The 19502-nt window shown below is 53.3% G+C and overlaps 5 protein-coding genes across 5 annotated transcripts; 1 reads left to right on the top strand and 4 right to left on the bottom strand.

Moving 5' to 3' along the window:
• Positions 1–3658: 3658 nt before the first annotated feature.
• Positions 3659–4389, bottom strand: BDZ83DRAFT_282240 (uncharacterized protein). Its single transcript, XM_060502140.1, has one exon. The coding sequence runs from the start codon at positions 4116–4118 to the stop codon at positions 3726–3728; it is 393 nt and encodes a 130-aa protein (XP_060365823.1). The 5' UTR covers positions 4119–4389; the 3' UTR covers positions 3659–3725.
• A 1656-nt stretch (positions 4390–6045) lies between these two features.
• On the bottom strand, positions 6046–8154 carry BDZ83DRAFT_575739 (uncharacterized protein; the record flags this gene model as incomplete). The annotated part of the gene is made up of 1 exon (XM_060504845.1): positions 6046–8154. One exon carries the CDS (start codon positions 8152–8154, stop codon positions 6046–6048), a length of 2109 nt encoding a protein of 702 aa, XP_060365822.1.
• Positions 8155–8337: 183 nt separating this feature from the next.
• On the bottom strand, positions 8338–9029 carry BDZ83DRAFT_718934 (DNA mismatch repair protein MutL; the record flags this gene model as incomplete). The annotated part of the gene is made up of 2 exons (XM_060512126.1): positions 8338–8838; positions 8865–9029. 2 exons carry the CDS (start codon positions 9027–9029, stop codon positions 8338–8340), a joined length of 666 nt encoding a protein of 221 aa, XP_060365821.1.
• A 465-nt stretch (positions 9030–9494) lies between these two features.
• On the top strand, positions 9495–10827 carry BDZ83DRAFT_618350 (6,7-dimethyl-8-ribityllumazine synthase). Its single transcript, XM_060508072.1, has 2 exons — positions 9495–9973; positions 10096–10827. Exons 1-2 carry the CDS (start codon positions 9768–9770, stop codon positions 10490–10492), a joined length of 603 nt encoding a protein of 200 aa, XP_060365820.1. The 5' UTR covers positions 9495–9767; the 3' UTR covers positions 10493–10827.
• Positions 10828–11186: 359 nt separating this feature from the next.
• Positions 11187–14386, bottom strand: BDZ83DRAFT_650997 (uncharacterized protein; the record flags this gene model as incomplete). The annotated part of the gene is made up of 2 exons (XM_060510417.1): positions 11187–13761; positions 14118–14386. 2 exons carry the CDS (start codon positions 14384–14386, stop codon positions 11187–11189), a joined length of 2844 nt encoding a protein of 947 aa, XP_060365819.1.
• Between the last annotated feature and the right edge of the window lie 5116 nt (positions 14387–19502).

The following is a 19502-nucleotide window of genomic DNA, read 5'->3' as shown; positions in this document are numbered from 1 at the left end:
CTTTCCACGTCCAGGATGGACTATCACTGCATGTCTTGGAACGCTCTCAGGATGGGGTAGGTCTCGTGGAGGAGCAGATGGAGGCATTCGCATGTTTCGGACAGGCGTCCCGCCTGGCGTGTAGTCGAAAGCTGCTACAGAGGCAAGCGGGACGGTTGAAGCGGCGTGGGGTGAACGAAAGACGCACTGAGGCAAAGAAGAGAAAGACGGGAGTGGTGTGCTAAAATCCCGGCATCTTGGGGGCACTGCAGCGGTCGCCTCGTATCGTATTGTCGCCGTGGTTTCGTTCCTCGATTCGTCGGGCGCGATATCGTGATCTCGAGCTTGCTAGTCTTTTGTCAAATTGTTTTCCTTCCAGTATCCGTACGATTTGGCTGCTAGCCGATAATGTGTTTGTCGCGTGGTAGATTGGCCTGTGCTATGGAAGAATGAAAAATTCGAGGAGGGGAGAGGGAGGAATGTTGGCTGAGTGGGTGTGTCTCTGTCTGACTGAGCGGCGTGTGTGTGTGTGTGTGTGTGTGTGTGTGTGTGTGTGTGTGTGTGTGTGTGTGGTGGTGGTGGTGTCGGTGGTGTCGGCGGTGCAGGTGCAGGCAGGAAAGACGGGATGTTGTTGCGCGGGAGAGCAGCTCAATGGAAGGAAGAGTTGGAGTGAGCCAGGGGAGCAAGTACTTTGAAAGAGTACTCCGTAGCTTAGGTATGGGCATCAGGGATCCTTCTCTAGGTACCTTAGTTTCTCGTCCTTCTTCTGCGAAAAGTGACTTTGGAGAATGTATCTCGCAGACCCCCTGTCCATGCCCGTTCAAGCCCATGCCCCGTCAAGGTGAGCCTGTAAGGTGCGGATCGGTCGACCAGCTCAGCACAAGACAGTAGAATTAGCCCAGCTCTTGGTTCAATTATGGGGGACTTTGCGCCCGAGGTGGGATGCAGGTGAAAGAGCTGACCTGAGGTGCGACACGGAAATGATTCTACTGCAAGATGGATGTGGCTGAGCATTCTCACTTCATGTTCTTGGGTCTTGTGTCCGCACGTTTACTCGCCCTTGGTGCCCCTTGTCGCTCTGCCGCCCTCCCGTGCCACGGACAGCTCACACATTGTATGTAAGACGATGGATGGAATGATTCCAGTGGAGGTTCACTTCGCCTTCGGTTCTCGGTGCTGTCGGTCATTGAGAACTCATCAGTGCGCTGGTCAAGTGCTGGGAGCAGCCCAGTTGCCCAGCACCATCCGGGGCGAAGCCGCAGGAGACGTGAAGGGATAGGATGAGGAGGTTCGAATTTCGAAGTACATTTCCCAATGCATTCGTATGATTGGAGAGAAGGTACTTTCTCCGATGTACCTCTCCTTCCCTCACAGCATCTGCTTACTTCCATTGTAGGTAGTTTACCTTACAAGTACAAGTAGGTAGGTACCAGGGGGGGAAGTTTGCTGGGTGCCTGCTCACTGGGTTCCGTTCCCTTCTCAGGTTCCTGCCCTTCCACTCCCCATCAATCCATCCATCCGCATCATTCTTCCCCCCAAAAAGCCACAAATCCAAGGGGTCCCCGGGCGCATTCAAAGTTGCCGGTTGGCTGCCCGTTGGACACCCCCCAGCCAGACCATGGATGTGCAGTTCCCCACTCAGTAAGGCGCAGCCGAGCCCCGTCTGGCCCATCTCAACCCATTTCAATTCAGGTCAGGTCAGCCAAAAGTGGGAGCGACCTGAGAAAATTGGTTACCTTATTACGGAACACACACACTCTCTCGGTCTCTACTACGTAGGCTCTCGATATTCCGTACTTCTGTCTGCCCAGTACATGTCGAGACGAGCCCACCCGACCATTTGCTCAATTCGTCTCGTCGCCCAGCCGACTCACTAACAAGGCCCAGACATGGCTTGTCCGCTCTTTAGTCTTCGCTTCGCCGCTGTGAATACCCTGGACCCCTTCTTTTCTCTTCGGGCTACCAACACCTAAAGTGGACTCACGCAGGCACACTGTCCAACTACGAGCCATGCGAATACACCATCTACCTGTATCGCTCTCCAGCGCAAACCTCGCTCGAACCTAGGCTCGTCCAAAGCAGACAGACGACGGGGGCCGGTACATAAGGTAAGACAAGGGCGAGGGGCAGAAGGTTTCCCAATGGCAGTGCTTGTCTAGCGCCCGGCCTGAAACCCAAGACTGCCACCCTATGACGTGCCGATGGAATTCCGCAAAGCCAGGTCACCTCGATCCATTTCAACACCAACAGCTGGCGTGAGACCTTGTCTCTGACTTGGATGTGTCTAATGCCATCCGTCGCGCACTCAATGGAGCCGTCTTACATGGAAATAACACGCCAAACTCGATGCAATCTAGGTAGGTATTACTGGCATCATGGCATGTTAAGTAAGGCATCGTCTTCCGCCAATCACCAAAACCACTTCTGCTAACTATCAAGTGGCCCACCAGCATCACAACACACAGTGAGCTCATGCAGAGGCAGAGCAGGCAGAAGAGCAGGGCAGAGCAATACAAGGACAATGACACGCACAGTCCAAACACGCTTCAGGCCTGAGATGGCAGTTCAATCGCATCTGTGACTTGCATACGGGCATCTCCAGTCCCCGTGCTTGCAGCGTGCAGCATACGCAGAACACCAATTCGCCTTTCCCTCTTTTTTTGGGCGGCCTCTGTTGTAACTTCACTACATCGAGAATGGCAACTTTCTATGCGTATCCGTATGATGCTACAGTACCACCTTACGGCGACAGGCACACGGCACGCCTGGCCGACAAATTTCTGCCCTTATCCTCGTCTCCTTCCGGTTACCGACACACTGTTCGCCTTCGGGAAACAATTTGGACGGAGATGAGGAGAGTCGCGCATGGGCCAAGTTGCCAGGATCATCAACTAAACATGACTGTGGCAGGACAGAATTACGACTTCAGACGAAACCTAGACCACAGATCGATACAGTACCTGTCGAGTCCTCTTCGTCTGTGCAATGTGTTGCCAGGCACCCGGCTGGACTCTCCGTGCTACCTATCTAATGAGCATCAATACTAACATCATCGTCACAATTCGCCATGGAGGGAGATGCAAAACCAAGAAAGGCACCAGATCGAGATCCCAATGTGTCCGGCAAACTCAGTTCCCAAGGCACTGAGCAAATAGCCCACATGCATCGCAGAGGATCGTCCATCCCGCGGCACCGTGTGCGACGCTCCAATCCCAGCAGAAGACTTCTCCAGCATTCACGGCCAGGAATACCTGTCGATGTTGTTGCTGTTTGCACAGCAAGAAAACCTGCCAGCAGGGACCAGCATTTAATCAGGATTGACGGGTTCTCCATGTATAGCATCTGGCTGCTATACCCCCAATTGCACAACTCGACACTTCATTCGCACAACACTTCCTTGGCCACAGCCATCGTATCTGTACTGGTGCATGCTCTCAAAACATCATCAGCCGTCTTTTCAAAAAGAAAATCGCCTCGGATCGCATTGCAGTATGAGGTTTCAGACTCAATGCGCTGCCGATTCGGTCACTGTCTAAAGGCTAGAATGGTCACCTCGAAACTGGGAACAAGCCAACACCTCGATTATCTAGGCACATGGAACCTACCCGACTGACCTTGCCAACCTTGCCGTGCTTGCGTAAGTATCTCAAGCAAACGTACGTCAAACTTTGGCAGTGAAACATTGACTCTCTTCGTCAGAACCCGTCATCCGTCAACTGCGATAACTCGTCAGTCAACTAACCCAATCATACCGCCTTTCCCTCCACCACCCGCAGCGACAACAAATAGGAATCAGATTCCTTCGCGTCCCTAATACGAACTTCTGCACAAGCCAGGCTCCATATCTCTCGCTTACTTTTGCTGTAGCTATTTTCGGCAACGTTTGATTTTTTTGCTCCAGACAGCGACCTGGAGGCTCTTCTCCCGGTATGGTATGCATAATCTCGCACCGCTGATTTGAGTGTCATCACGCTGTCCGAACGACGTTCTTCAGCCCCACTTGCCCCCGTTATTGCCGCCATCCCGGACGACGAAATTGAGTCCAAGTCATGCCCGCCTGCTTCACGGTCTGTCGCGAATGAGAGGCTGACTATTGCCTCCTTCATCGACGGCACGAGTCTTACGAGCTTTATTCTCATTTGATGGCCGTCTACATGATGAAGTGCTAAGATGTTTACAGGTGGTCGTGGAAGACCTGTGTTGCCTGGGCCGGATCTCAGCCGTTATATGAGGGTGACTAGCAGTGTGCGGAATTCCCAGATACCCATACTTAACCTACCTTAGAGGAACATGGCTTCAGCTCATTCTCTTGGTTCTCAAGAGGCCGTGCCTCACTCCGCGTGCTTACCTTATCCCCCATCATATAGCTTCTTCTAGGAAATGGCCGGTCTTACCTTCCATCCTGTAGCCGTCTGCTATATCTCACCGCTTCGCAACCACCTAACACTGTTTCTATGCCAGTCCAGCCCCAACCTCGCGGGAACCTAATGTGAGACAGTAAAGACGCCAGGAAGCCGGACCCGGTGGGGCGCCATCACCGGGTTCGCCTCACATGCGCCGTTACGGGCAAGCCACAGGGCCAACCCGAGTCAAATGGGTAGACACTTGCTCTGTGTCACCTTGCGCCCGAACGGTGTGGTCAGGAAAGGGACCCGAAAAGTTGCTGCAGAAGAGCTTCAAACTACTGCGACCTATACACACCAGCGAAGGTGTGCTAGGATAGCAGGCACCGGCGCAGCAGGAATACGATGATGCCGTCTCTCTCAGTCCCCCCACCTGTTGCTGTGCTGCATCATGTAGTAGGTATCCTCCCAACCACTCAGGCTCTTCCCGGGTTTCCACAGTCTCCCGCTGTGAGGACGGGTTAGCCGGCTGGAAGGCACTCGTGTATTCAATGGGGAGTTTACCGCCATAGCAGCAGAATGGCAAACCCCCCTCCTCAAACCGCGGCGGCACAACGGAAACAACAATCATGGCATATGAACATGGTATCAAGACACACCGTCATGTCAGGCCAGCCGAGTCTCCATATTCAAGTCGGGAAACCAGCCTCAGTCCCACAAAGCTTTGATAGGAAAACCTGTACGGAGTATACACCAAGTTACGTGTATTCATCCAAGGGGCCGGGTTTTGTGGACTACCGTATCATCGTTGCCTTGTCGGATCGGCGGTGCCACCCCCATACACCCCTCCTGTTTTTTCCCAACCAGCCTTCCATTTTCCCCGCTGCTTTCGCAATAGAGTGACGTGCCCTTGGGACGGCATAGGTAACTGGAGTTGGCCAACTTCACTGCTTTCTGTCTGCCTTGAGTGGGAAAGTATTGCTATCCTGGTGTCCCTGGTGAGATGAACTACAATTCTGATGTTGCTAACGCTCGTTTTGATCCATAGACATATGACACCATGTTGTCAGGTAGCGGATCAAGTATATGTGTATACTTCCTTGCGAAGCCTCTCTTCCGTCGTTCAGTGTATCATGTCACCCCTATAAAGTGACGAAAGCTTGTGTCGTAGCATAATGACACATGCCTGTCTACTCTCGCAACCCCATATCTATCTAGGTCAGACTTTTCTACAGAAATCTAGAGCATACTCCCTGCATAAGCACTCGGCCACTGAGTTTGTGACGTTGTGGGAAGCTTGCCATATTTCATACACCTGTTTGGTGACGTTGAGTATCCATCGATGCCATAACTTCTGTTAATAGTGCCTCTGTTCTCGTTCGAAACAGTCGGCCACCGTCTCTCTGGACGGTCCTTGTCACCAGCCTGGAATGGAAGAAACGAATACTCTAAAGGTCGACACCTGCACGTGAGCTCTTCTCAGGGAAGAAATATGGTAGGAGCCCTTGGCAGTAAGATGTGGCCAAGCAAACCAGGAAGACGTGAGGCAGATATGCGTCCCACGAGTAAATATGTGATTTTCGCGGTCTATATGAAGCAAGTAAAAGCTCTGTATACACATAGTGATAACTTCTCTCATAGCAAAGCTGCCTTGTAACACAACCTACACCTGGCCCTCGAACGACATGACCTCTACCATCGAGTAAGATAGCTTGTCCCACTATTATCCTAAGTCTCCTCCATCACACAGTGCACCAATATCAATCTCAAGCTCCACCTCAACTCCGTGCCCCTCGTACACCCAGGCGCACACAATTTCTTGAAGCTTGTTGCTGATAATCTCCATTTCCTTCTTTCCCATGTGAAGCGCCACATCCTGGGTGCCTCTGGAGATATAAAGATCATAATCAGATGCTTTGGTGACCTGCTGCCGCAAATCTTGTAGATCAAGTGTGAGTGAGCGTATTTGGGTATAAGGCTCAGAGAAAAGCTTCTCAAATGGAAGCATCTCTGATCTCATCCTCTTGTGAATCTTGGTTCTCGACCTGGACCTAGATGCCAGCCTCTTCTTCAGATATCTTCGCGGAGACATGTCTGGCAGGGTAGTTGTAGGCCTCCGAGAGAATGATCTACCTCGTTCTTCCTCCGCATTCTCTATATACTCATTTTCATTTCTGTGGCGTAGAGCGTTCAATCTCTCCAACATCTGCTTCTCATTTGGCTCTGGGCTGGTTTGCCGATAGCGATGCTTTTGCTTCCTCGTCTCTTCGAAATCATCATTGTGGTTATCTCTTCTGGACTCGACTGAAGGAAAGCAATAATCCGACGTATCCTCCAGCTCCGGATGTTGTCTCTCTCTTCGTGTGTTAACGGCAAGCTTGCTTTGTCTCAGTCCGTCTGCCCTACGAGGCTCAATTCTCCGAGCGGCCTGGGTAGCCCTCGGCGCTGCCTGTCGTTCATGACGGTTTCCACCTTGTTCAATGCGGGCAGGTACCCGGAATGGCTTTCGCAATGGACTGGAAGACGAGGGAGGCGTGCCAAGCACACTACTGTCGTCAAGATTCGCAAAGGGATACGGCGTCTTGGCACAGATGCGTTGGCGAATACCTGGGCCTCTCTGCGGTATTATTTCCAGGTCTTCAATTTCGTGTGCAGCAGAAGATGCTTGGAATGCATCCTCATCTCTTGGAATTCTTCGCTGTTCTTGGTATCTTGGAACCTGAAAACTAGTTGGTGGGGCGGTTGGGTGTTGTAATATCGGTGGCTCAAAGGTATCTGGGTCGTAAATATCCTCCCTTGCTGCTGCAGGTACCCAATAGGGTAGAGATTTTTGCTGATGGGACAATCTTCGGTCTTCGATCTTCCGGCTGGTCACTTCATCGGCTTCCTGCATAATCTCAGCTATCCTGGGGACATGGGTTTGCTGGCGAGAAGTTGTGTCGCCCAGGTTGTTGTCACTATGCTCATCTGAGTGTCGATGGCCATGTATGTCTTCATGGCGAGTAGAATGTCGTGCTGCTGCCTTTCTGGCCAAAGACCACGGGTTTGGTTCCTCTCTTTGTATCTGCTCTTCCGTTTGTGACTGGATGAACTCATATATACCCGTGTTAGGTGGCCCTAGAAGGACCGGCTGCGTTTGGCCCTCAGGACTGGCAGTATCATCTCTAGCCATGTTCACTTCCCAAACGGTCCGAAGGAGAGATTGGGTGAGCACTGGCTCCTGAGTGTCTTCCTCGGGCTGTCGGGTGATTCGCGCTTGCCCTGAGTTTGAGAGGCACGACCTGTCTACGACAATACCGTAGTCAGCATCTCTTGAGTTGTGATTCACAGAAGCGGAATGAATCAGATCTTCCATCGCGTCAGGTGCACTTTCACGACCGTGTAAATGCTCTCTGTCGGAGGGTTCTGGCAGCTGCTGTCCACTTTCAGGAGAAACCAGGCCGGTCAGTACTCTTTCCTGACTCTCTCCGTTGACTGAGACCAATTCTTGCAAGATGTCGTAATCCTCTTCGTCGTCATCTGGAAGAAGATCCGGACTTTGGCGTCTAGCTCGCTCGTTCGCACCTTGGAGCCTTTCCGTGTCAACTTCAGCCGATATGTCGGGCTCGGTTGGTTGGTATATATCCTTGCACATGTCTTCGAACAGGGCCAGTAAATTTGGCTCGTTTGCAAAGATGACCTCGTCTTTGGCCGTGGTTACGTTGGGATCGTAGCTTCCGAGAATGCATTCAACATTCAAGCGTATGAAAGGCTTGGAAACGGGCTTTGAAGAACTGTCAAGAGCGACACAGCCGCGTATGTGGTGTTTGTAAATATCGACAAGCTTCTTCATCGTGCCTCTTGTGGTGGCCATAGGTCTCGAGTCAACGGAGACGAAGTAGCCTTTGCCAGACACCTTCAAGAGATCGGCATCGGCTCTCGGGAGGAAGGCCTCGAGTCTCATGATAGATGCTGGTGTGTCTGGTCTTCCCGGTCTCGTTGCCGAGATCGCAGGAGTGGTTCCACTGAACGTCTTCTAGACGCATTGCGAGACCAGTTCCGACCCAAGGACTTGGAGAACTGCCTCTCGGACGCCACTATCTTTGCTTGGAGCATATGACCATGAGAGTTTGTCATTTTTAGTGACTTTCAAGGAGAGCCTAATGTGAGGTCGAGTGAGTGCGTAGACCTGTAGAAGGTCCTTGATCTGCGCGTATGTTTTCTTGCTTTCCTTCAGAATTCGTTGCCTGCGAACCGGAATGTTGGCAAACAAGTCCGAGACGTCGACAGTCGTCCCGACGGAGCCCGAAACATGCTTCTTATTCGTAAAACCGCCGCCTCTGGGGTTGAGTACCAGCGAAACCGCCACTGGATCACTGCTCGTTCTCGTCGTGATGGTAAGCTTCGAGACGGCATTTACGCTCGCCAAGGCATCGCCGCGGAAACCAAGTGTCTGACCTCCCTTGCTTTGAAGTTCTTCGAAAGTCCGGAGCTTACTGGTATGGGAACGGCGTCCAAGAGCATGTAGTCTTCCGAGCTGATGCCGTGGCCGTTGTCTCTGACCTGAATCTTGTCTATTGCGTTTGCGGAGATCCTGATCTCGACATTATTTGCATTGGCGTCAATAGCATTGTCTACGAGTTCCTTGACAAGTGACACGGGAGATGGAATGACGACAGAGGAGCCAAGCTGACGAACAGTAGCCTGAGGTAGCTGAGATATTGACATCCTGCAGAATACAGGATTGAAAGGGATCGTCGCAAACGTGTAAGGCAAGAGCAGATGCCCCGAAAGGGAGAAGATATTATCAAATAACGAGGGACAATATTCACACGACGACGTGATGACAGCGGCAAGGAAGACGGTGAAGATGAGATGATGGTGTTACGGAGGGAAGAAGAATCCGTCGGATTTGGACTTGAGAGAAAGGCAAGAAGAGACTGGACGTACCCAGCAGCAAGCACAGGAAGGAGGTGTGTAAGTCGTCCCTTCCCGTCCAAGACGACAACGTCTTGTTTGCCAGCTGGTCCCAGTCGACAGTTCCAACAAGATCAATCCGCCCACGCCAAAGCTAAGGTAAAGTGCTGTTTCCTGCAGCCAATTCCCAGGGCGCCGAGCCCCGCAGCTCCCCTCGCAGGTGCAAGGCACGCAAGCACCTCAAACCGCTCTGCCCCGCATCGCAAGGTCCTCGTTCCTGGGAGCCCGCCCGCCCGCCTTGCTACCAGTGCCACTAGCATCCCGTAATACAAACACAAGTCATGCTAAGCGATTCCTAAGCCAAAACCCGCACCTTACGTAGCTCTTCCCAGCTCCCAAGAAGCATTGCTGTCCATCCCACCACTTGCCATCTTCAAACCACCCCGCCAAAACTATCTAACAGAGCTGCCCACCTGTCGCGACCACGAACACAAACGTCTTGATACCCCTCCTCTTCCCAAACCATCACCACCACCCACTCATCTCAAAATGTCCGACATCAAGGGACCTACCCCGCAACAGCACGACGGCAGCGCCCTGCGCATCGGTATTGTCCACGCCCGCTGGAACTCGTCCATCATCGAACCCCTCGTCAAGGGCGCCAAGGAGAAGCTCCTCGCCTGCGGCGTGAAGGAGTCCAGCATCGTCGTCCAGTCCGTCCCGGGAGCTTGGGAGCTCCCCATCTCCGTCCAGAGGTGAGTCAACAGTAAAGCGGCCGTACAAGCAAGACTGGCCGCCCTTCGCTTCGGAACTTCCGCTTTCGCAATCCAGTCCAGAAGTTACCCTTGTCTGACAATGACAACGCCCAAACCCACAGACTCTACCAAGCCTCCCAAGTCCAATCCGCACAATCCGGCACCGGCACCTCCGCCGGCGACCTCCTAGGCGCCTCCACCACGGACCTGACCTCCCTCCCCACCGAGACCGCCAGCGGCCAGCCTTTTGACGCCATCATCGCTGTCGGCGTCCTCATCAAGGGCGAGACGATGCACTTTGAGTACATTGCCGACGCCGTCTCCCAAGGCCTCATGCGCGTCGGCCTCGACATGGGCGTTCCCGTCATCTTTGGCGTCCTGACCGTCCTCAGCGACGAGCAGGCCCAGGCCCGCGCCGGGCTCACGGCCGGCGGTCACAACCACGGCGAGGACTGGGGCCTGGCTGCCGTCGAGCTCGGCGTCAAGCGCAAGGCGTGGGCCGCGGGCAAGATGGAGTAAAGATGGAGGGGAAAGGATGAGGACCCCCCTCCCCCGTTTGACACAACTGTACCTTCGAGTTGAAATGGATTGGCAGGGGAAACTCTTTATGTTTTAGACGTTTACCGGGAAAAAAAAAAGTAAAAGAATCCCAAAAAGGGAGAACAGAAGAGAAAGGAGACAAATCATACCAAGGGTCTGTCGTGGATAGAGACCGACCCGTTGAAATTTACTTGCCATTTGGAAACACATCACCATCTACTAGGACTTGGGGCCAATGATCAAGCAAACAAATTTGATGCTCCCGAGTAAGGTAGGTTGAACAACAAACATAGCGCAAGTGAGGTCATGGCAAAAAAGGGCTCATCTTCAAGTTTTTTTTCTCCAACATTAGTTGATTATGGCACCAAGAGCTGTCTATCATGACTTTGTAAACAATAACCAAGTCCTTTCATCTTGCTCTTTCACTCCCGCAGCGACGCCCGGCAAACAGATTTCTCCCAGAATGTACACTTGATGAGGGTGCGCCGAATAAATACCCTACACCAAACCCTAGATCAAAAAGAGAACCCAAACACGCCGTAAATGAGTTGCGTGATGTGTCTGTGTTCCTTTTTTGGTAATATGTCCAGTCTTTTTTTTTTGTCGTGTTCCGATATCCCATCTCTTCTCTCATCCCCCTTTTTTCCATGTGGCATCGTCATTTTGTGTACCCTCATGAGATTAGTGCTCCAATTTCACTGCCGATGCTCTTCTTCGTCCTCCACAGTCCCCTCTTCTTCTCCTTCTTGGCCTTCATCGCGGCCCAGCCTTCCTCATCGTCATCGTCTGAGTTGCTGTTGGATTTGTCGGGCAACTTGTTCTCCTGCTGCTGAACGACCTTGGGAGGCTGGTCCCATCCCATGGCTCCCGACATGACTGACATGCGACGGCCAGAGTCCAATTGGGGCGCTTGCGTTACGGGTCTGTAACGGCCTGGTAAGCCGACGTTGCTGCGTTCCGAGGGTGCGATCGAGGGAGCATACCCGGCACCTTGGGCGTGAATACTGGGTGCGTACCCACCACCACCCATGCCTCCGTGAATGGATGGAGCAAACCCTCCTCCAGGAGGTTGAATCCATGAAGAGGAGCTAGGCTGCACCATGCTCATCGTTCTCGTTCGGGGATCGAGTCGGGGGGGCTCCAGCATGGAATCTCCGAAGTAGGATTGGCGCTGACTGTCGTGGACCGAGGGTGTTCCAACATGGCTCATCGGTCTTTGCATGCCATTCATTCCGTTCATGGCGTTCATGTTTTGGCCACCCGGAGTCGCCATCATCTGCATGAACTGCATCTGCATCTGCATAAACTGCTGCATCTGCTGGGTCATTTGAATCTGTGCCTGGTCTCCTGGTGTAAGCATCATCTGGGGCATTTGAGGCATCTGAGGCATTCCGGGCATTCCGGGCATTCCCTGCATCTGCTGCATTTGTTGCATTTGCTGCATCTGTTGCATCTGTTGCATCTGCGGCATGCCTCCCATACCACCCATTCCGCCGTTCATTCCATTCATGTTGCTGTATACCATGGAGGCCGGAACTCCGTTGCCAGGGCCAACCGGTGCGCCCGTGAAGGGATCGACGTTAGCCTCAACGTTGGGGCTACCTCTGCGCATAGCCCGGGCTCGTTCTTCGCCGGCAATGACACCGACAAGGCCGCCCACGACGGCTGGCTGCTGTGCACCGGGTGCGGGAGAGCCTCCACCAAATGTAAGAGACTCGCGTGGAGGTCCATTGATGAGACCAGCACCCAAGAACGGGTCTTGCGGGAGCTTCCTCGCAAAGGCGGGAAGGTGACCACCGCTTGTTCCTCTCGGCCCTGTTCCCTCGCCCATGCTTGACCCCGGTCTCGCAGGCTGGGGCTGGTTCTGAGTGGATGCACGCAAATCAGGGTTCGAAGCCATGTTCAGGAGTCGAGCAGGCGGCTTGTTCTTGTTTGGAAATCCGTGTGCAGCCAAAATAGCAAGCGGCACTTCTTCGTCCTCCTCTCCTTCGGACCCTTCTGACCTGCCTGTAAGTGGACCCGCGGGGACGGTCAGGTTTCCGAGGTTGGGGGTGCTGAGCGACACCGATAGGTTTGGTCGGGTGGCATGGCCGGAAGGGCCGGCCATTGGGTTCTCGCCCGTCACCTTCATCATCTGCTGTCGGTAGACGGCCATGTGAGCCTCCTGCTTCTTCCTTTGCTTGGCTGCCAGCTTCGCCTTTTCAATGTCATCCTCGTCGTCATCATACTGATCCTCATCGTCATCGCGGTTGTCGTCGGATGCCTTGACCGTTTCGCTCGTGTTGTCATCGCGTTCCTTGTCTCGACGGTACTTCTCGAACTCGGCGGGAGTCATAACTTTGTTTCGGGGCGGGCTGTGATTGTTGTTGGATGTGTAGCGTTGCGAGTTCGCGGGTGGCTTCGGCGGTTGTGCTCTGCTGTTATCGAACATGTTCTCCTCCTCCTTCTTGCTGTCCGTTGCATCCCACGCTGTCGAGAATGCATCTTCATTTCTGCGGAATCTCCCGGGTGGAGACGGGTTGCTAGGCTGACCGGAATTGCCAAGAAATCGACTAGCTGCCACCGAATCCTTCAGCAAGTTCGCATCTTCGTCTTCAATGATGTCGGATGGCACATTGTTGCGGAAGGCTAGTGGTGAGCCGTGCCGGGGCACTGGTGGTGGTGCAGTGGCCGGGGGAGAGTTGGAGCCGGAGTGCAGCAGATTATCATTAGAGTGTTGGCTGCTCCATGAATAAGGCGAGGCCTCGACTTTGATGGACTTGTCGATCTTGATGGGCGACGGCTGAGGTTGGTTGACTCGGTTGGTTGTGAGGGAACGAGGTCCCATGTTGGACTTGTCGTTGCCGGGAAGCGTCATTTGGCTAGCTCTTTTGTCGAAACCGGACCCTTTGAACATGTTACCAAAATTACTGCCAAAGTCGAGGGCAAAGTCCTCCTCGCTGAGCTTGGGGGGCGTGGCGGTTCTGTCGGTAGAGTCTGTCAAACCTCTCGGTCTGCGGGTATTATGGTCGTCCTCCAGCGACGCCTGGGGAGGCAAGGGCGGAGGAGGTAAAGGATGATCGTCGACGGGAACTTGATTCTTCTTTTGACCGCCAAAGGAAAAGGTTCTGCCGGCTTTGCTAAGGAACCCACCAGAGCTGTGCTTGGGAGCTGGGACTTCGGTCTGTGATTTTCTAATCGAGGGTTTCCATTCTTCCTGAGCCCCTTGGTGGCCGAGGTCAGCCGAAGACGGTGTGGTTGAGACGTTGCTGTGGCGCGAAGAAGTATCTGTCGAGGTTGTTTTGGTGGTATTAGATGACCCACTTCCCCTTAAGCTGAGTCAGTCGACGTTAGACACAATCCTTGCCATGGCCCTGAAATGAATTGCAGACAGGGGAGGGAAATCGAGACAGCAAGAAAAAAAAAAGACCACTAGCAGGGCAACAATCCGCCGCTGAGTCCGAGACATGCCGCTGTGGAATGCATGCCAACCCTCTTTTTTCTGCTTGCTTCCCAGGTCTCGCTTTCTTGCTTTCTCGATCCCACATCCTCCTGCCCTTCAGGGCCAAGAATGTGTACTGAAATGGAAATGTGATTCAAGGAAAATGGACGGGTGCACACATACCGGTTGTTCTTCACATCTGCAAACATGTTGTTGTCCTCTAGAGACAAGTCCGAGTATTGCTTGGGAGGAATTGCCATCGTGGTTGCCTTGAGAAGCCTGTGACCACCATCAAATGACTTTTGTCCTGCTCCAATTCCAACTTCGGTCCTTTCTAAAACACGGAAGGAGGTCGGCCTTTCCTTGGTCGTTGTCTCTACCGGCTCATCATGGAACTCTTCCGAGTTGACGGTCGATCGCCGCCTGCCGAAAGAGACGGAGAATCTAGGCATATGGATGAACCGCTCTTCGTATTTCCCGGCGGGACAGAAACGTTGCGCGTTTACACGCCGAGTAGTTCGAGAAGCGGGCTTCGTAAAGATAAATCCTTTGGGGCTGGCTGTCCTTCGCCTTGGGCTGGGGCCGCAGCGCAGAAAAAAAAAAGCGATACGAGGCGGGTCAGCCGATGTGGGATGACGACAGATAGCTGAGATTCGGGAGGGCTTTGTTTGTGGCTCGCGTCAGTACTCGGTGCGGAGTGTGACGCCAAAGTGCGGTAAGCAAGGCGATACTGCGTAGCGGAAAGAATCCAGAATGTCAGCTGCAACTGCGATCCGTCGTCGGTTGACTTGTGCGCGTGTGTGAGGTACCGCAAGAGTGTCTCCAATATGCGACTGAGCTAGGTATGTGGCCACTCGTGGGGACCGATATGACGGGAAGATGGGGAATGAGGGTATTGCGGAAATGGTAGCCGCCAGCAGCCTTAGCGATGGACCTGGGCTCTCAACAACAATGCAATGCTTCTCCCGCCCTCGCGCGCCGTGATGTCGCGAATCCGAAGGGGGAGCGCAGCTATGTATAGGCCTGGGCCGGTGGGCTGAGGAATGAGGGAGGACGAAAGGAATGGCTTGATGATGGCTTACCCAAGGGGTCTGTCCAACAAGACAGAATGAGACGGCGAACAGTCGAGAAGGCGACGAGACGAGTATTAGTCTATAGAGCGTATGCGAGGGCGTGAAACCAGAAGCCGTATGATCTCATTCAAACTTTTTTTATCCAAACGCAGAGAGATGCAAAAAAGCTGGACCCGGGCTGTACAAGGCCAGAGACGATGGAGATGATGGACAAGCGGGCGGGCTAGGGGGGGGGTTCGCCGATGCGATGCGATGGGGAGGATAGAAACTGGGGTATTAGGATATGAAGAACGAATGAATAAACAGGAACAAAGTCAAGTCGTGAGATGGATGGGCACGACACGAAATGATATGCAGCAAATGATGGCAGCAGCAGCGAGGGTCGGCGAAGCAGACAACGAGAGGTTGGAGACTTGGAGCGAACGGTGGGCGGGTGGGAATGTGGAAAGGAGGAGGCGATCCGATCAGTAAGGAATTAGGCAAGGCAGAGGGAGTGAGAGAGAGCGAGAGAAGAGCCAAAAAGGCACGGCTAAGTCTAACGCAGGCCAGCCAAGTGTGAGGGTCCCGGTCGACCAAACAGGGGCATGTCAGAAAGAACGTGAGCAGGGCCAGTCCAGGTCTCCAGGAGAGAAAATATGAAAGGTCGATGCTCTCCTCTGCTCTGCTTCGCTTTGCTCCTTCTCCTCACTTCTGCATCCGTGTCCCGCGTCCCGCGTCCTGCGTCCTTGGTGGGCCAGTCGTTCAGTTCCTGCTGATGGTCTGCTCTGGAACTCTGGTCTGCTTTCTCTCTCGCATCGACGCACTTCCCTGGTTCCAACACCCAGTTGCAGGGCCTATTTTTATTAGGAGAGTGGAGAGACCAAGCAATAGTTGCTGGGAAGAGTGGGCTTGACGCAGCGCTTCACGCAAAATGTCGAGCCAGCCCACCACCCGTTCCTTTCACTTGTGACTTCACAGCCTGGTCGGCCCGCTGCCAGCATACCTGCACAGCTGCCTTGCCTCTTTGCTCTGCAGTTTTTCCCTGGTTCGCCCTGCTAGAATTCTCTGGCCCCAGGGGTTCAGGGTCAGGGATCCAGGGGAAGGGGGTGTGTGCGGAGAAAAGACGAGAAGGGGGGAATGCCAATGCCATTGAGGGTTTTGGGCTGCATGGAATTGGATGGGCAGCTTGGGATGACGATGGGATGGCCCGGAGATCGCTCTACTGCTATGTCTAAGGAACGCATAGCAGTCGTTCGTCCATTTGTTCGTTGTCCGCCGTTCTGCTGAACTCTGGTCCAAGCCCGTGTGCTGCGTGAACCCAACCCAAAAGACCGGATGGTAAAACGGGAGATGAGAGACGCCTTCGTTTCCGCCGATGTTACTTTCTTGGATCCTTCAGCAATTGATGGCTTGCTCTCTCGTTCTCGGTACAAGTGTACGACATGGTCCACGGCCCCGGGGGATTTCGCCATTGTCTCTCTTGATCCTGAATTGAACCCTTTGAAGGAATCGCCCATTGGGATTAGTGTCGTTGGGTGGCGTCCATCGTCCATTTCCCCCTGGCCGCACACCCTCTTTGGCGGTAGTCATACTCGGGGCGGCTTGTTTCTTTCTTCATGCGGAGTAGCGTAGCGGTATGAGCTACTCGAATGTTGCACTGCGTCGTCCGCCTTCAAGGTTCTCGTTACCGATGCGGTACCCCTTCCTCTCAGGCCTCAGCTGCACCCGCCATCCAATTGCTGCACCATGGCACTCAGCCCAGCCTCTCGCTGAGGTGTCCTGCATGCTTTCGTTGCCCGGGGCTGCGAGTTCTCGACATCGGCTGAAATGATGGAAAGCTTTGAAGTTAACGCCACCCAGAACTTGGTCTGCCATGCAAGATGTGCCGCAAAACGAAGACAGAACGTGCTTCTCGGGGCCATCGGCCGAATTTGACTTTGCAAAGAGAGCCATACCAAAGAACAGACGAGCGCGGATAAGCAGGAGGCCTTGCGTAGGGCATGCGAGCTGGTTGGTGTACTGAGAAAGCTGGGCCCTCCTTTGTAGACTGTCGGCAGCCTCGGTAGCGACTCGAGGTCTTAAAATTAAACTCGGAGCCGCCGCCATCGAAATTTGGAGACGACTGCAGGTCGAGATTTCTTGGCTAGCGAGCTAATGGGCACAAGTTACAACGGCGACCAGCAACGACAACGTTTTTCTGGCTCATGCCATGTCTCATAATTCCTTTTCCGTCGGCAGGATGGGGCTTCGAGAAGTGGCTGCAGAGTGTGCAAACAGATGGCTGGTTGCGTGTCTAGGACTCGAGGTTCGGACATCTGATGACTTTTGGTCAGCGGATGCCGGATGACTGCCACTCCCGAGTATTGCTGACGATGAATTGTTTCGAGGGTAACTGTCTCATCGCAACTTGACGTTTTCCCGAAGCAAAGCTTGGTCCCTTGTTCGATCAACCTGCCAGATCCACGCCGATTTGAGCTTACCAAGAGGAGAGGAGACTTGGTCGGTAATAAACCCGCCGTAGATTTGTCCGAGACCGATCCCAGTCCGGGAATCAAAGCGACGATGGAGGCTCGAAATGACAGGCACTCGACTTCTATCCAGGAGTGCGTGATCAAAACGAATGGACCTGATCAGACTCAAGCTCGGCCGTTCCTATGGCATGGCATGTAGTCTGGGACGCTGATACGATAGCACTTTCAGTTACCCCGGCTTGGTGAAGACACAAGGGGACGGCTCCCTGCAGGCCGTCGCCGGGATCGTGTCGAGTTCACGACGGGTGGTTGGCAGGGTAAAGCAAATGTCTGTCCCGTGCATGTACGAATACGTACTCCGTACGTACGACCTCTGACTTTCTAATTCCTGGAGGCTCTAGAGCGTCGTCCAAGAATGCCCAGACCGAAAAGCATGTTGTCGGGACAGATAGGCGATGGAGACAAGACTAGGACGAGGCATTCATAGACTTGCTTGATTTTCCCCGATGTCTTCTCGAGAGCGACTGTCTGTGATGCACTCGACTCTCTCTCTCTCTCTCTCTCTCTCTCTCTCTCTCTCTCTCTCTGATTGCATGGAGGGAAACAGGAGACGACCGTTTGACGCAGGTGTGGATATGGGACGCAGTTCCATCGGCAGCCACATGTTGCGTCTTGCAGACTTAGACGAGTTATGAGAAGATGCTGACAGTCTGGCAGAGCCTGTGGGAGGCGAATCGTGTACCGATTCGCTGAATTGAAGAATCGAGGTCGTCAATTGCGATGTGGGAGGGGGCGTGAATGGAGGCGAGGGGCAGAACCTGGAAGGGAAAATTGACCGGTGCGGAATGCTGGAGGCTCCCTAGACCTGCCGACCTGGAGGTTGGCACCTGACGAAGGTACCTATGTATGTACCTTAGTTAGATAACGTAAGTATGGCAAGCATGGGCTGCCGCTGCAAGGTACCTTGCTTGGACCTCCGTTGCTCTTCCGTACGCCCCGGCTGCTTACAGGACAAACTTCATCCCGCAATCACGCAAAACAGTATTGACCAGGACAAGAGCAAGACGGGGACTCTTGAGAGAAGCTCTCCCGAATCTTTATTTCAACTCATATCGCCGCTGTCAGTACGGATACCTATGTCGCCATCTACCGGTACTTTTGTTCCGATCACGACTTTGACCCATAATTCGCAAGGACGAACACTTGAAAAGAGCCGCCGGACAGGATATACCTGGTGCTCTGGCCTTAATAATACCTTGGCATTAGAGATTAAACACGAATGAGAGGAAGATGCAAGAACAGGCCCGAGATGGGGCGTTAGCGTGACGCTACTCTCGTAGCCCCAGAGGGTCTCCTCAAGCATTGAAGGCAGACTGTCCTGGAAGCTTGAATAGTGGTTCTTTCAGGCACCAAGACTCTGCCCATCACTTTGCCTGTATATCACAACTGCTGCCATCTGGGCTATTATTTGGCAAAAACGCGTCTGATAGGGAGACTGAAAGCGTATCTTTCGAGTTAGGAGGCGCTCACGGCGCTTCACACGTTGATGCTTTTGTAACCCTCTCATGGCTGCGTGCCTTAAGTCGGGTAAGGTGCCTTCCCTTATTGGTATCCGCAGTTTATCAATTGAAGTGGCGTGCTTTCTGGAGAAGCAGGAAGGAACGAAACACAGGAATTGTGAGATGGGACGAAGGGACGTCCCGTCGGCCTGTCCCTCTGTTTCCCTCTTTCCCCCTCCACTTCCCGAACAAACCTACAGTGACATGGAAGGTCTGACAGTGACGCGGTTCCTTTGGCCGAGTAAAGATTTACGGCACTCTACCTCGAGAATCGAGACTGAAGAGTCAATTGGAACTTGGAAGGCCGCTGATGAGGGTCTTCAACCTGGAACGGACCATCTCACACCTCTCCACCTACCTGCAGGGTTGCGGACTTGTTGTGAACGTCAATCACTTTTTTCCTGCTTCTATTTTCCGCACACGTACCCAGTTACCTCGTATCGACAACTCATAGTTCCAGCTCATTCGTTGGATTCACTTGCCGTG

Source organism: Colletotrichum acutatum (genome assembly GCF_030867785.1).
Source record: "Colletotrichum acutatum strain CBS 112980 chromosome Unknown BDZ83scaffold_38, whole genome shotgun sequence".
Lineage (NCBI taxonomy): Eukaryota > Fungi > Ascomycota > Sordariomycetes > Glomerellales > Glomerellaceae > Colletotrichum > Colletotrichum acutatum.
Note: the sequence above shows the minus strand (reverse complement) of the source record. Positions and strands in the feature narration are given on the sequence as shown.

Excerpts from the sequence above, each read along its gene's own strand:
- BDZ83DRAFT_618350 (XM_060508072.1), top strand. The coding sequence starts at position 9,768 with ATGTCCGACATCAAGGGACCTACCCCGCAACAGCACGACGGCAGCGCC. Across the intron at positions 9,974-10,095 it reads CTCCCCATCTCCGTCCAGAG|ACTCTACCAAGCCTCCCAAG; the intron begins GTGAGTCAACAG and ends CCAAACCCACAG.
- BDZ83DRAFT_282240 (XM_060502140.1), bottom strand. The coding sequence starts at position 4,118 with ATGAGAATAAAGCTCGTAAGACTCGTGCCGTCGATGAAGGAGGCAATA.